The sequence below is a fragment of the Neodiprion lecontei genome, chromosome 5, assembly GCF_021901455.1.
Source record: "Neodiprion lecontei isolate iyNeoLeco1 chromosome 5, iyNeoLeco1.1, whole genome shotgun sequence".
NCBI classification, from domain to species: Eukaryota; Metazoa; Arthropoda; class Insecta; order Hymenoptera; family Diprionidae; genus Neodiprion; species Neodiprion lecontei.
The window spans coordinates 3,075,060-3,088,196 of record NC_060264.1 but is presented as its reverse complement, the minus strand read 5'-3'; the positions used below and the strand labels follow the sequence as shown (position 1 = coordinate 3,088,196).

At 39.4% G+C, this 13,137-nt stretch overlaps 2 protein-coding genes across 6 annotated transcripts in view; both read right to left on the bottom strand.

The window, feature by feature from the left end:
* Window positions 1-10,963, bottom strand: part of LOC107221277 (protein sidekick) — a 35,415-nt gene extending 24,452 nt beyond the window's left edge. For all 5 annotated transcript variants that reach the window (XM_046741951.1, XM_015660208.2, XM_046741952.1 and 2 more), the window contains exon 1: window positions 9,354-10,963. In XM_046741951.1, coding sequence (XP_046597907.1) covers window positions 9,354-9,501 — 148 coding nt within the window. In that variant the 5' untranslated portion in view covers window positions 9,502-10,963. The remainder of the gene's footprint in view (window positions 1-9,353) is intronic.
* A 123-nt stretch (window positions 10,964-11,086) lies between these two features.
* Window positions 11,087-12,831, bottom strand: LOC107221280 (40S ribosomal protein S15Aa). The gene is made up of 4 exons (XM_015660212.2): window positions 12,706-12,831; window positions 12,029-12,163; window positions 11,468-11,633; window positions 11,087-11,313 (listed from the first exon to the last, which is right to left on the bottom strand). The coding sequence occupies exons 2-4, from the start codon at window positions 12,159-12,161 to the stop codon at window positions 11,220-11,222; spliced, it is 393 nt and encodes a 130-aa protein (XP_015515698.1). The 5' UTR covers window positions 12,162-12,163; window positions 12,706-12,831; the 3' UTR covers window positions 11,087-11,219.
* Between the last annotated feature and the right edge of the window lie 306 nt (window positions 12,832-13,137).

Sequence of the window (13,137 nt, the reverse complement as noted above, 5' to 3'; positions counted from 1 at the left end):
TAGCAGGGATATTCCGAACTTGAATCAATCCCTCGTCAGAGTTGAAGGTCAGACCCGCGTTATATGTATATGTATGGATCATCGTCTCCTTTTATTCTCAAACGCGAGGATGGAGCGACCGTTGCGCGACAAGGTTTCCAAGGTACCTTCTTTTTTCATCTCAAGAGGTTGACGACGTCCCGTCGAGTCTCACAGTCGGCGTTCCTGCTAGGAGAAGAAGAAGTTGAAGTAGAAGAAGAACTTATACAGGAATTGCAGTCTGCTGTACAAGTGCGTGCGTGCGTGCGTGCTGCATCTCTCCCTCCATTGCATCCTTTCTTTCCGCCCTCGAACGCGCGCTTCTGGACAGTGTCAAAAATCCTGGACCCGGGATACGAGGACCCGCCAGTAATGGAACCTGCTGAACAATGTCACGAGGATCCATCTTCCAAACGCTCCAGGCGGTAGAACATACGGACATTCCTCTTGTAATATTCTGTTTAACATTTTCGAGTGGGCAGTTTGCCGTTCTGAGTATAACGCAAGGTCGAGTAAATAAGAGCGAAGACGTGAATGGAATTTCTACTTCTCGAATCTCTACGCGATATGTTTGACAATGTTCTCAATTTTCATTCTTACTTTCTTTCTTTAGAAAGAAAGTGGTAAGGTTGAAAGGTTATTCCTAATAACGTTACCGCAAACGATACATTTCTGTGAAAATGGTAGGTATTTCAAAACATAAAATTATCTGAAAATTCGGTAAATCGCAATGAAGCGTTTTTTTCCACGAGGTCTCGTCACGTTAACCTTAACTAACTTCAATCTCGTAAAAATACAACAAAAGTGAATTTTCATCGTTATCATTTTCTTAAGGTTCACTAAGCCTGGTACATATTACACCTATTATATGTTGCTAAATGATTATATATGAATACCTACGAGTAGATAATTAGCAAATTATCACGTCAGTGTTACAGAAAGTTCAAGCAGTTGACGCGTGAGGTAAAGAAATCGGGGCCGTAGACGCGATTCTATCCACAAGTCTTAATGCATCCAATCCGATATATAACAGAGAAGTAGGCGTATTACACCATGTATGTATATACAAGTTATAGCTGCGATGACGATAATATGCCATATCAATAACGGAGGACTGAAAATATAAGAGAGACAAGATAGACGAACAAATAGAAAAAAAAGAAGTTAGGTAAAATACCGACGCAGGGAAAGGGGGAGACAAAGGCTACACTGGCGCAACGATGGATAATTAAATATTTGCCGAGTGTATAGAAATAGGTGTGTATGTATAATAAACACACGCATAGAGAAGAGGTTTAACAGTAAGCCCTGACATCGACAGGTGCCGTGAGTTCAAACTCCCTGAGGAGGTCACGACCGTATAGGCTTACAGGGTATTATCAGGATCATGGCCGTGGTTCGCGACGTTATAGAAATATAATTTACTCATGCCGATGACACAGGTCAACTGATTATTATTATTTTTTTTTTTTTCGACTTTATATTCAAATAAATAAATTTCGATTCTACACGGTCGAATAGTTAACGAAAATCTTCATTTATCGACTTGTTAGGTTTGCTTGTTTGCCGTTTTTTACATTGATAAAAAATAATTTCTTTCAAGTTTTTGGTTGATACCTACCTGTGAACGAAAAACTTCAAGACTTGCTTAACGTCAACGTAAAAACGACAAAAGCTAATATTTATAAGTAAATAAGTGAAGTATATTTTGTGGTTAGTGTTCGATGTATATAGAATCAAAATTTATTTATTTAAATATAAACTCGAAAAAAAAACCTGTGATTAATTATTAATTTGTAGAATAAAAGTAAAAATTAATTACGCGAAACTAAAATTCGTTTGATTGCTATAATTTACAATAAAATGTTTGAGAAAATGGGTAACTTTTTTTTTTTTTAATCCGTAAATATCGTACTGGTTTTTACAAAAGTAATCTTAAAGCTACTTTTTTTTTTCTCTTACTAGTTACGTGTAAGGAATGAAAATTTGGCTTGTCTAGAACCAAGAATAAAAAAAATTCGTGTCGACCAATGTAATTCCTTGAAATGTGTACAGGGAAGGAGCGAATTTTCAATTCTGAGAATTGCCGCAACGTACAAGAAGTTTAACGATCGAAACAACAGTAGGTACAATAGGGTATACAAGTATCGTTTTCTTCTCCTCCTCGTTCAATGAGCTCTAATCCTAATTCCGCCAACGTATAAAGAGAGCCCAGGCTTCGAGGAGGCTGATCGGGTAAGTAAGTATAGGTGGTGCATTGCTTCCCCCCCCCCCCTCTTGGCTTTGGGCCCGACGAAGTCGAGTCGCGTCGTCGTCGTTGTTGTTTTACCGTCTCTCACGTGTGTGTTTCTCCTTATCCCTAAGGAAGGGACCTAAGGAGAGAAGAGAACCTTGCCGAGGGCGGTCAGTGGCCCCTGATTGTTGTTGCACCGGCTGCCCGAGCCTATGAGAAAAGTGAAGAGAGACGGAACTCAGTCAGTCTGTCCTTCGTTCTTTCGTCGTCCATCCATCTTTCCCTCTCCTTGCCACATTAGGCGTCTATTTTTCTTCCCCTTTCTTACACGTTGTACATACCTACAGATTCACCGGAGTTGCGGACCGTGTGCTCATTTGTATTTTGTATGTATGTACCGCCCGAGTAACCACGCTGAAGTTAGTAACGACTCATGATGATGAAAAACCGTTACGCCGCCATTTTGGAATTGTTTTAAATTCGGTAAACCGTAATAAAACAAAACATACTCGTACCTCGAAATCTTAGTGGCTGCAATATGATTATAAAATTAAAAATATGTAGGATGATTAAAAATAGAATGGTCGCAATATCGCATTTTTGAAAAAGTAATATAATAGAAAGGTCAGAACTTAGAACGCCAAAATATAGAATCGTCAGAACTCGTCTCGATAATTATAGAACCTCATACAAATTCTAGATTCTGTCGTTCCACGTTTTGACCTATCTATATTTTGTCTTTCTGTACTTCTACTTTCTATATTGGATTTTCTACATTATGATAATTCTACGAATTATATTTTCGCGTAATTAAAAATTCGATATTCGGTATATCGGTCCTTCCGTCGATCAACCATTTTGATATTTTAACCCCACTCGACTCGTCTGCACACTGGACGATATGCGGTAAAAATCTACACGCAATGAGTTTGATATTCCATATCACGCATTTTCTCATCTCCAAAGCAGTATATTCTACTTTTCAAATTCTCCGTAACATTCCCCAATAATAACTAATCCATTCCATGCACGAATGGCAAGGATATGCAATTCGAATATGACATTATATTATAAAACCGCATGAGAAAATGTGAAATTATATAAATACACCTGCAGTGTTTCGTGTTACCATGAGAAATGAGAAAATCAGCATGGCGAAGATGATGATGATCATGATGATGGTGATGATGAGGAGGAGGAGGAGGAGGTAGAGACAGGAAAGAGTGGAGGTATAACGATGATAGTAATGCATGCGACGTGTATAGTATAAGTTAAAAAGGCTGAAAGGGAAAATTGGTGGTGGGGACATATCCGGTCCGTGAGCTGCTGCGGCACTAGCGTAAGAGGAGGTACATTCAGGTACGTAATTCTTCTTCTTCTTCTTCACCTTATCCAACGTAGTACAACATGAAAAATTACTGTACGTATGTGACCATTCACAAGGCTTTCCATCCTTCAAACTATTTCCCTTGGTGCTATAGAGGTGACGCACGCTGTAAAACTTGCACTGTGGAGTCGTCGTCATCGTCACTACTGCTTGAAGGTGTTCGTTTCATTGTCAGTACAATTTTACACCCGGTATCGCAGCTCTGCAGAGCTGATATCTCGTTTTCACGAAGCTGAAGCTAGAAGGCAGAATTAGTGGCGAAACGTGTTAAGCTTTTTGGAAATAGAAAAATGCAGTTCAGTTTTATCCTCATAATTCTGTACAAGTATCGGCGTTTCATAGTATTTCACGAAACTTTGATTTTCTTCGCTTCACTTCACTTTATTCGAAAGAACGTTGGAACGTTCGACTCCTAATTCTGGCTGATGGTTTCAGTCTCGTCTTGTTTTCCAGGGTTTCGATCTACGGTTAGAAATCATTTCTAACCCGAAATCTAGAAACACAAATTTCGTAGGCAATTTGGGGGAATGTTCTGAACTTCCAGACACTTGACAGTAACAAAGAAAGATACCTTCTAGAGAGTGAACCGAGTCACTTCATGTACTTAAGGAGAGGAGGTGCAGCTTGGACGGTTTAAAATCATACCCATTTTCAGTTCTTGTTGTTATTGTGTGTCTGCGTGTGTGTATCGTTAAAAAAATTTCCACAGAAAGAAAATGTTGGGATTGAAATAAAAAAATCCAACCGCGAACTCGAACCGATAAGCAAGTTTAAAAGATTGTACCAAAATTTCAAGTATCTATCGTATAAAAATTGTACCGCGGAATCTTCGCCACCGGATTTTAAACCATGATCGTTCGCTGCTTCATATCCGCCGTGCCGCCATTTTGTTACTAATTTCAATAAAAAAAAAAAAAAAATTCCAAAATGTTCTTGAAACTATAAATAATAAAGCCCTCAAACTGAAATTGCTCCAAGTGTTTTCATTCTCTTTAAATAGACGTGATTTTATACCATCCAAAGGTTACCCCACTCCTCTAAATGAAGTAAAAAAGAAGGGGGTTGACGAACGTGAATAAGTGGAGAGGAGAGGACAGGATAGGAGGCAAGCAAGCACACCGAGACCTGTAATGCTGTATAAGGGAGAGAACCAAACTGATCGTGAGATACAAAACTATACGGGCATGGGTAGCGAGCGGCACGACAGTCGCAGTGGCAGCAAACTTGATGCGAAATATAGGGTAGGGTAGGTATAAGGTAGGTAGGTACCTTATACCCGAACCTTGTGGTGCTGCCGGTGCCGCTCTTATCCATCCATTGTTCCCTCGATTGAGCTGACGTCGGTCATACCTACACTTCCTACCATGCGTATACATATATATATATGGGTGTAAGTATGTATGTATACATGCACCGCGATACCTTCGCGAATGAAGTGGTTGTACCTTCCCAGAGCCTTTTCACAAAACTTCCTCCTTCTTCTTCTTCGTCACAAACGCCTGTACGAATATAGTGTTACAACCGTAAATTGATACCCCTACCTACATACATACATATATATATACACGTATGTAGACATGTTGTACACACATGCATACGCGTACCTGTACAGGTATACGTGACACACGGCACACCTGCTCTTTGCATCAGTTATACATGACGATGAACATGCGATTCTCGGCGATGTGCATGCAGGAAGAGAACGACGAATCGCGCGTATCCCCATTCCTCTCTTATTAGATACGGAGAAAATTTTACACCGAGAGAAATTTTTAGTTACGGTTACCGCCCAAGTCCACAACTATTTTCATTATTTACCATAATCGAAAAATATAGTTCTAGGTAGAAAATGAAAATTAGTTTTATAGCTGTTACCGGAAACTCTGGTATCCGTTGCTATTCTTTATCATTACGATTACTGTTACTAGATTTTCTTGCAACTGTTGCGAAAATTTAATGCTCGTGCAACGATAAATTGACGTAATTTACGATTTTCCACCGTGGCAACCCCTTAAAATTATTACCTCTGTATTCTCACTTTAACGTAAAATTTTAAAATCAGGGTTGTTTGTGCAAGTAAAATGAAGAATGATTCAAAAAACTTTGAGGGGTCTCGGAGACCCTAGGAAATGTATTGCATATTGTTTGACTGTTCTTTACTTCGACAATTTCTCCCACATCCTTCAACGTTTCTTACTGAAACTAAGATTGGAGTCTATTTTCGAATTGTCAAGTTTTTTTCTCAGAATTTTGTTCAAGTCGTAACTATACGTATAACTACAGTAATAACGTTCCAAAGATGACTGGGGTCTGAGTAAACCCATTTAAGCAATGTGAAAGTTTCCATAGGTGTAAATGACTAGGGTTAATTTTAGGATGAATCATAAGTTCCGATGTATCATAATCTATACCTGTACCTAACGTTATTGCACATCGTCCGTTTACACATACATACATACGCACCTACAAGAATTTTAATATTATTTCTCACGGGATGCGGAAAGTCTGCACAGTCAAATATTTCATCCGCGACGCTTGATCGTCATCATAGAAGAGACACGCAGCATCTTACACACACATGCACACGCACACGATAGAGTTAAATCAAGCATCACCGGCACGTGCTACGTCATTACAGTGAGTGAGAGAGCCGGAATGTGTGTATAAGTAAGGGGTGGAGGGAGGAAGAAGGAGGAGGAGGAGGAGGTCAACGATTTAACTCAATTCATACAATTGGTCGGATTAACCCACGTAATAAATCTAAATTAGAGGAAAGTATACCGCCTCCTCCACCTCCTGATATGTCGCGTGAAAATTTTACATTCACGGCACCGATGTTCTAAAAGACAATTCGGATTTATTATCGTGGTACAAGTTACATACATTGTAGGTATGTATCATTGATAAACAACCACACCTGCTGTACTGCGGTGTACGAATGAGAATGAAGTTAGTAACGTCACTGCAACGATGCATATATTATATTCATATGATTCAGAAAGATCGCTACTTTGCATCTTTGGGAATTAATGTTGGAGATTTAGTTTGGTCACGTTAACGTTACTAACTTCAGCCCGATGTGTATTACGAGACGTGTTTATAGGGAAACGAGGTAAAATTTTATCTCAGTCAACGTTCTTCGTTTCATTATTTATTTATGATTATATTTCCTGGTCGGGCGAATACCACCCAGAGCGAAGGAGAAGGAGATGAGAAAAAAAAAATTAAAAAAAAAGGGATTTAATGAGGTACAAAGGTCTACACCTCAAGTACCTTCAACCGCCCGCTCTTCTCTTCCATGGCGATATATGTATATATAAAAGCGCATACTTCGTATCATATACGCTGGTATCTCACACATTATGGATAAATAAAGCGTGCTGCTGTACCTCTTCGGCGTGTGTGCATGTAATAATATTATACACACACATATATATATATATATGGTGCATTACCGATTGAAATGGGGGGGACAAAAGAAGAAATTGTGAAAGACGTCTTTGTGCCGCAGCCGATGATAAATCGTGCGCGACATTCGACCTGGAGTAGGAGATAAATAAACGAATCGAGACCCTAATCGCGATATTCGTAGACCAGTCTCTATTTTTTTTCTCTCTCTCTCTCTCTCTTCCTCTCGCGAGTTGGAGTATTATTATTTCAGACATGTGAGCAATTAGTCGGTGTGCATCGATTAGATAATGTGCAGGTCGAATGAATGCTCCATTATTTAGTGTGATGCGGTAATATCGTATACCATGTATAACAACTGTACAGATAACGATAATAAAGAGACATACATTTGTAAAGAGATACTGTACGTAACATTTATTTGTTTAAGAAAAAAGTATTTGTATCTTTTACACCTATACCTCCTTATACGGCATTTCGCTACAACGGCCCCTTTTAATTATGACACTTTAAAATTTTGCAATAGATCCAATTGAATTTTTATGGGTTTGTATAACAATAATTGATTCGTTGTACGACTTTTCGCTGTGCGGTAAGCTTTTCAAGAACGTAGACAGGACGTAAAGCTGGGTATATGGGTGTATACTAAATGACATACGTGTACCAAACCACAAACATGGGAATTATATAATATAGAACAAGGAAAAGTTTTTCATCGGCGTAAAATAACGTGTTGCAGCATATTGGTTACACATTGCAAAACAATAATAATAAATGTCATACGAACACGCGAACATTATTAAATTTCAACTAAATCTCATCCTCGCGTCGGTGTGAAATCCATCGACGAGCCTCGCACATGTGCATAGGTTCACGTTAAATATACAAATACGAGGAGGAAGATGCGATTGGTCGTTTTTTATTTATCATTATTAACGATCATCGCGACGACGAGGTTCGATCAGTTTTATAGGATACAGGCAACAGCCTGCATCAATTGATTCTGAGTATTGAATATAATTCAGCCATCTAAACGCGTCGATTATTAACCGCCACATGGGACCTTTATACTTATACATAAAAATATTCAATTCTTTTCCAACGAGTCCGCCGATGAAAACATCTCACAGCGATCAAAAAGAGGTCTGAAATGAAAGAAAGACTCCGCAATAATCTCCGCCAGAATCGAAGGAAATTGTGACGTAACTCAACGAACCAAGGAAACCCCCGACACAGAGCTCAATAATTCCCTATTCTCTTTTTATCGTCGAGCACCTCTTGTTCAGACATTGAACCGGAGCCAATTCAAATCGCGAACGTGACCTAGGCAAACGGCCTCCTTCCGTCGCATCACACATGTGTGATTGCCGGTGGCTTGGACCGTGTTCCTGTACCTGTCTGGTGTCCCCCCTCCTCTCAAAGCAGAACGGAAATCGCACGCGAATTCCTTCGAGGTGAATTCAATCCAACCGTTTCTCTCGGAATATTCGAATATCCGTATCTTAGTCAACGTTCGGAATAGCCGTATGTCACTGCGTTATTACATATAACGTTTAGTTTCGCAGGTACAATCCGGCCGACGGCAAATGATTGAAATTTTCCTACAGTAGTTACGCAGAGAAAGCCTGACTGTTACCTGCTTTTGTTTCATCGATATTTTGAGGACGGCTGAACCGTGTGAACGGCACGGGAAACAAGAGACTGAAGTTAGTAACGTTAACGTAACGAAATATAGAATGGAAAAATCACTATTTTGCAATTTTATAGTGACTTTGAAGTGGTCAAGTTTTTAAAATATGATTATACTTTTTCTCATTGGAATAATTTAACGCATATCACGACCAGAGATGAGTAGGCATCTCTGTCGCGACTGTCGTGAAACTGATAAATTACGATTTTATCCAAAACGTGAATCGTTACAATAACGCTACCAACTTCAGATTCACACGTAAACTCTATAATACTGCAACGTCGAAAATAACCTTGTATGTCATCATGTATGTAACCTTGTATGTAACATCATTATTCAGCGAAATATTTGACACTATTATACAAATGACGCTGGATGAGGATCGAAATTAAATTTCAGATAAGTCAGCCATAACGGGTTTTTTCCGTTTGCTCGTTCTTTTTTTTTTGTTCGATCAAGTCTTCGATATCAGTTTCGCAGCTTCGCGTGCATCCCTGTATTTGACCACATAGGTATAATAAAAACGCAGTGCTTAACAGCAGTTGCACGCATGCAGTGCAATGCATTCGCGAACGTATTTCTGGAATAGAACAGATGCAGGTATTATGAAAACTTACCGGTCGCGCAGGCGCCGCCCGCAATGCATATGAACGACAGAGCGGCAAATAGCTTCCGAAACGAAGCTCTCCTCCTGCTTCCTCCAGTTTTTATCAAATTTTGCGGATGAAATGATCGTCGCCGATTCGGCCAGTCGAGTTTCTCCATTATATACGCTGCCTGACCGGCGGCAACAGCTGGGGACAACTGTGCCTTGTACACTTTTACGTTTTCCTGCACTGCAGAGTGCAGAGAAGGAGACACTGAACAGGGTTCACTCACGAAGAATGTTGCCTATTCCGGATACGATGCGACAACGAGATAACAAATGAACAATCGGCAAGAATTCGCACGAGTTATTTGTAAAAAACTTCCTCATTTTCTCGCTTATTTTGTCTTCTTACAAGCTTTTACACTGCCGGCTTTCCAAGAAATAAATAAATCCACGGTGCAGTACAACAACGAGCGACTGAAGTTGACGCTTCCTCGGTTTTGAAAAACTTTTTCACCTCTCTCTTTGTTTGTTGTTTTTTTTCCCTCTATTCACATGTAGCGATCCGTGTAGACGTTATGTATATTGTCAGATCACGACAGCATACGAGGCTTCCTGCAGCAGGCGTTGCACGCCAAGCTCAGGTAACACAATCATAATACAAACGGTTACGTTCACCTGGTTGCAACTTGGCAACGCAGCGATGAATGTATACACATACCTGTCCACTTGTTCCGCGTAAATTTTACTCTTCGTTCAACACAAAGTATAGTGTACAGGTTTAGGAAAAAAAAAGACAAAAAAAGAAGCATCAAGTGAAGGAAAAAGTGATCACGGATCTGGCGCTTTTTTTCTCGGAAAATAACAATCCGTACTTTAAAACGATTCGTTTAATTCGGAAACCGTACCGCACCACTTACCGACAAAACAACGCGTACACCGGGCCGAGCGCTGACAAACTCACTCCGCACCAAAACTCCGCCGAAGTCGGGACTAAACTTTAGTTTGGTTGGTGTTCGCTGTACAGTGTTGGTGGTGTCTTGTACGCCCGTCAAACAACTCGGAATATAGTGGTGTGGAATGCGCGTCGAAATCCCGACCACGGTACGTCTATCTTCACCCTGCGCGCATCACTGACTACCAATGCGAGACGGACGAGGTTACGCACACAGTTGTCACCGCTTAACTCATTGGCCGCGAGTTTAGCCAATCAGAAGCGCAGAACATACCGCCATTATAGAGAGGCTACGAAAAGGAACTTCGTTGTCAACGGCGGAGATGTGGCGCTCTGCATTACCGATCGCTGTAATTGGTAATACGAAACTATCGATAAAGTCATTGCTCACCAACGATCACGGATAAGAAGTACTTCAGTGATAACAAGAACGGGATGTCCACGCGGATTGTACAATTTTTATTCCGTTACTTTTTCGACAAACAAGAACCGGCTCATAGGCTAAGCTTGCGGGAAACAGCTGCAAATTACTCCTGAATGCGCACGTGCTTGTGTACGTATGCGAAATGTGCATAATTAATACGTACCTACAGGCAATTACATCTTTAGTAATAGTAGCATACTGTCTTGATGGTGTCATATATAATCCTTTCAATAACTGCATACCTTAATCGATACATCTGTAGACTTCACTAGTTTTTCTCTAACACCTAATCTTTCCACCAGTTGCATAATCTTCTGAGCTTACTGTTTTTTACTGCTGTAGAATAAAAATATCTGAGAACATGGATCTGTGTAAAATTATATTCGTATCAACAAAATTTATTGGTTGGTGGTAAGGTTTCTCACATGGTTTGTATTCTGCGATTTTGTTTCTCGTACAATTAAGCAATTGATTGTTATTGACACGTTTTACTGTTGTTGTACAAAAAAATTAAATTAGAAGAAGAATCCTAGGATTTTGCCTCCAAGATGTTTTCTTCTTGCTTCTTCATGATCCATAATACCTCCACTGGTTGTCAAGACAACATAACTGTAAAAAAAGGATCATGTATAACAATAAGCTTAGTCGCCAAAGTGTGAGTGATTATAATATGCAGGCAATTGAATCGATGTCATACTTCTTCTGAAATTCTGATATAAGTAATTTTTGTAACCTCATTATTTACATAAATTTAAATGCTTACCCAAACTGACGAGATGGTAGTAAATTATTGGTCCATTTTTCAATGTCTGTTATGGCAACGTCAAATCTTGGAGAGATAACACCACATTTATTTAACCGGCCAGTCAGGTTCACTACCACCTTTCCGCTGCGGTGGTCGTCGACAATTTCAAACTCACCAATGTAGCCTGAATGCAAAGTTATAAATGACTTAATAGTGTTTGGAATTCCTCTAGGATTAAAATATATTGATACTGAATAATAGCTATATTTCTTTCGTAAACCACATTCTTTCTAATATATTATATACCAATTAAAGGAGAAAATAACGTAATAGCACATTGACCAAAAAAATTACTCAAGAATAAAACTACCACTTTAGTCAACTGCCAAGAGACACAATACAATATAAAATAAAGCCTATTCAAAATTAAGTTGTTTGCATTACTTAGGTGATACAAAAAGTACATTGTTCAAAGAAATATTTAGGAGTAAATGTCATACCGAGAAAGTTAGCACAGTTTCACCATATCAAGCACTTAGAATTATATATTTTGAATGGACGTAAACTTGAAGTACTCACCATGCTTCATCATGACTGTGAGGAATTTTACGATCACTTTGGAACAAGGGCGAAGCAGGACTTGCCTCTTGCCACGTTTCTCGGCATTGTTGATCGACTTGAGCGCGTCGCTAAGAACGTTCATACGCACCATGGCTGGAAATAAAAATATGGTTGTTGAGTATTGAGCTTAATACTACCTGCTTTATTTGAAACAAGTTGCCATTAGTTAGCTGACAACTGAGAAAGTGTACGAATAACGATAAGTATTTTGGTAGAGAATCAGTGCTGTGATTTCTGAAATAGCTCAGTGATTATAAATTATCGTATAGAAAAGAGACTCGCGTCACCCAAGATCATGATGACAGTAACATAACCTAAAAAAAAAAAGAGTAACACAACAGTAATCGGATTTGGTGACATCAATATCAGAACGATCAGACAGGCTTAGGCTATGCAAAATATCAAAGATTAAATTGTAACTTTTTCATGAACAAATTATTTCACAATATTCAATTAACGAGAACACGAACACAGAACATCACGAGTTGAATGCTCCGGCCTGTTGGCCAGGAATCGCGTACACGATGGGTATTTGAGAAAGAACGTGGAATAAAGACGTATAAACACACAACAGAGGTAACTGTAACGTAATTAATCTATTTCCACTTCGGATGCAGAACAGTTTTGTGGATTACCTGCGATTTATATTTTGTTTACCACAGCGACATTCACGCTCGGTTATCGCTAGCGAAAGAAAGATTCCGCAGGCGCAGAAGGTACAGGAAGTTCCCTGGACTAATCGATTTTCGAGAGTAACCAATCGAGCAAAGCGAGACTATCGTTTTTCTGGACAAACTTATTTACTTCCGGCGCCGAATCTCAGATTTGAGTAGACTCTCTACGTAAAACCGTGCTCATAGTAACATTTCGCACTTCGGAATTGGCTACAATTTTATTTAGGCCACGAATCCTTATATGTATTTCAGACCGACACGCTCCTACCGCTTAGATCTGAATAAAACTCAATCAATAATTTTGCACTTGAAACTCCGCTCAAGCGTACAATGGAATACACAACATGGATAATGGAATAGTATAAAAAATTTGCGGGTAGAATTTTATACCAG

Coding starts and splice junctions, on each gene's coding strand:
- LOC107221280 (XM_015660212.2), bottom strand. CDS start 12,161: ATGGTGCGTATGAACGTTCTTAGCGACGCGCTCAAGTCGATCAACAAT. Junction 11,634..12,028: donor CACAGTCATGATGAAGCATG/GTGAGTACTTCA, acceptor CTTTGCATTCAG/GCTACATTGGTGAGTTTGAA. Junction 11,314..11,467: donor CTACCATCTCGTCAGTTTGG/GTAAGCATTTAA, acceptor CTTTTTTTACAG/TTATGTTGTCTTGACAACCA.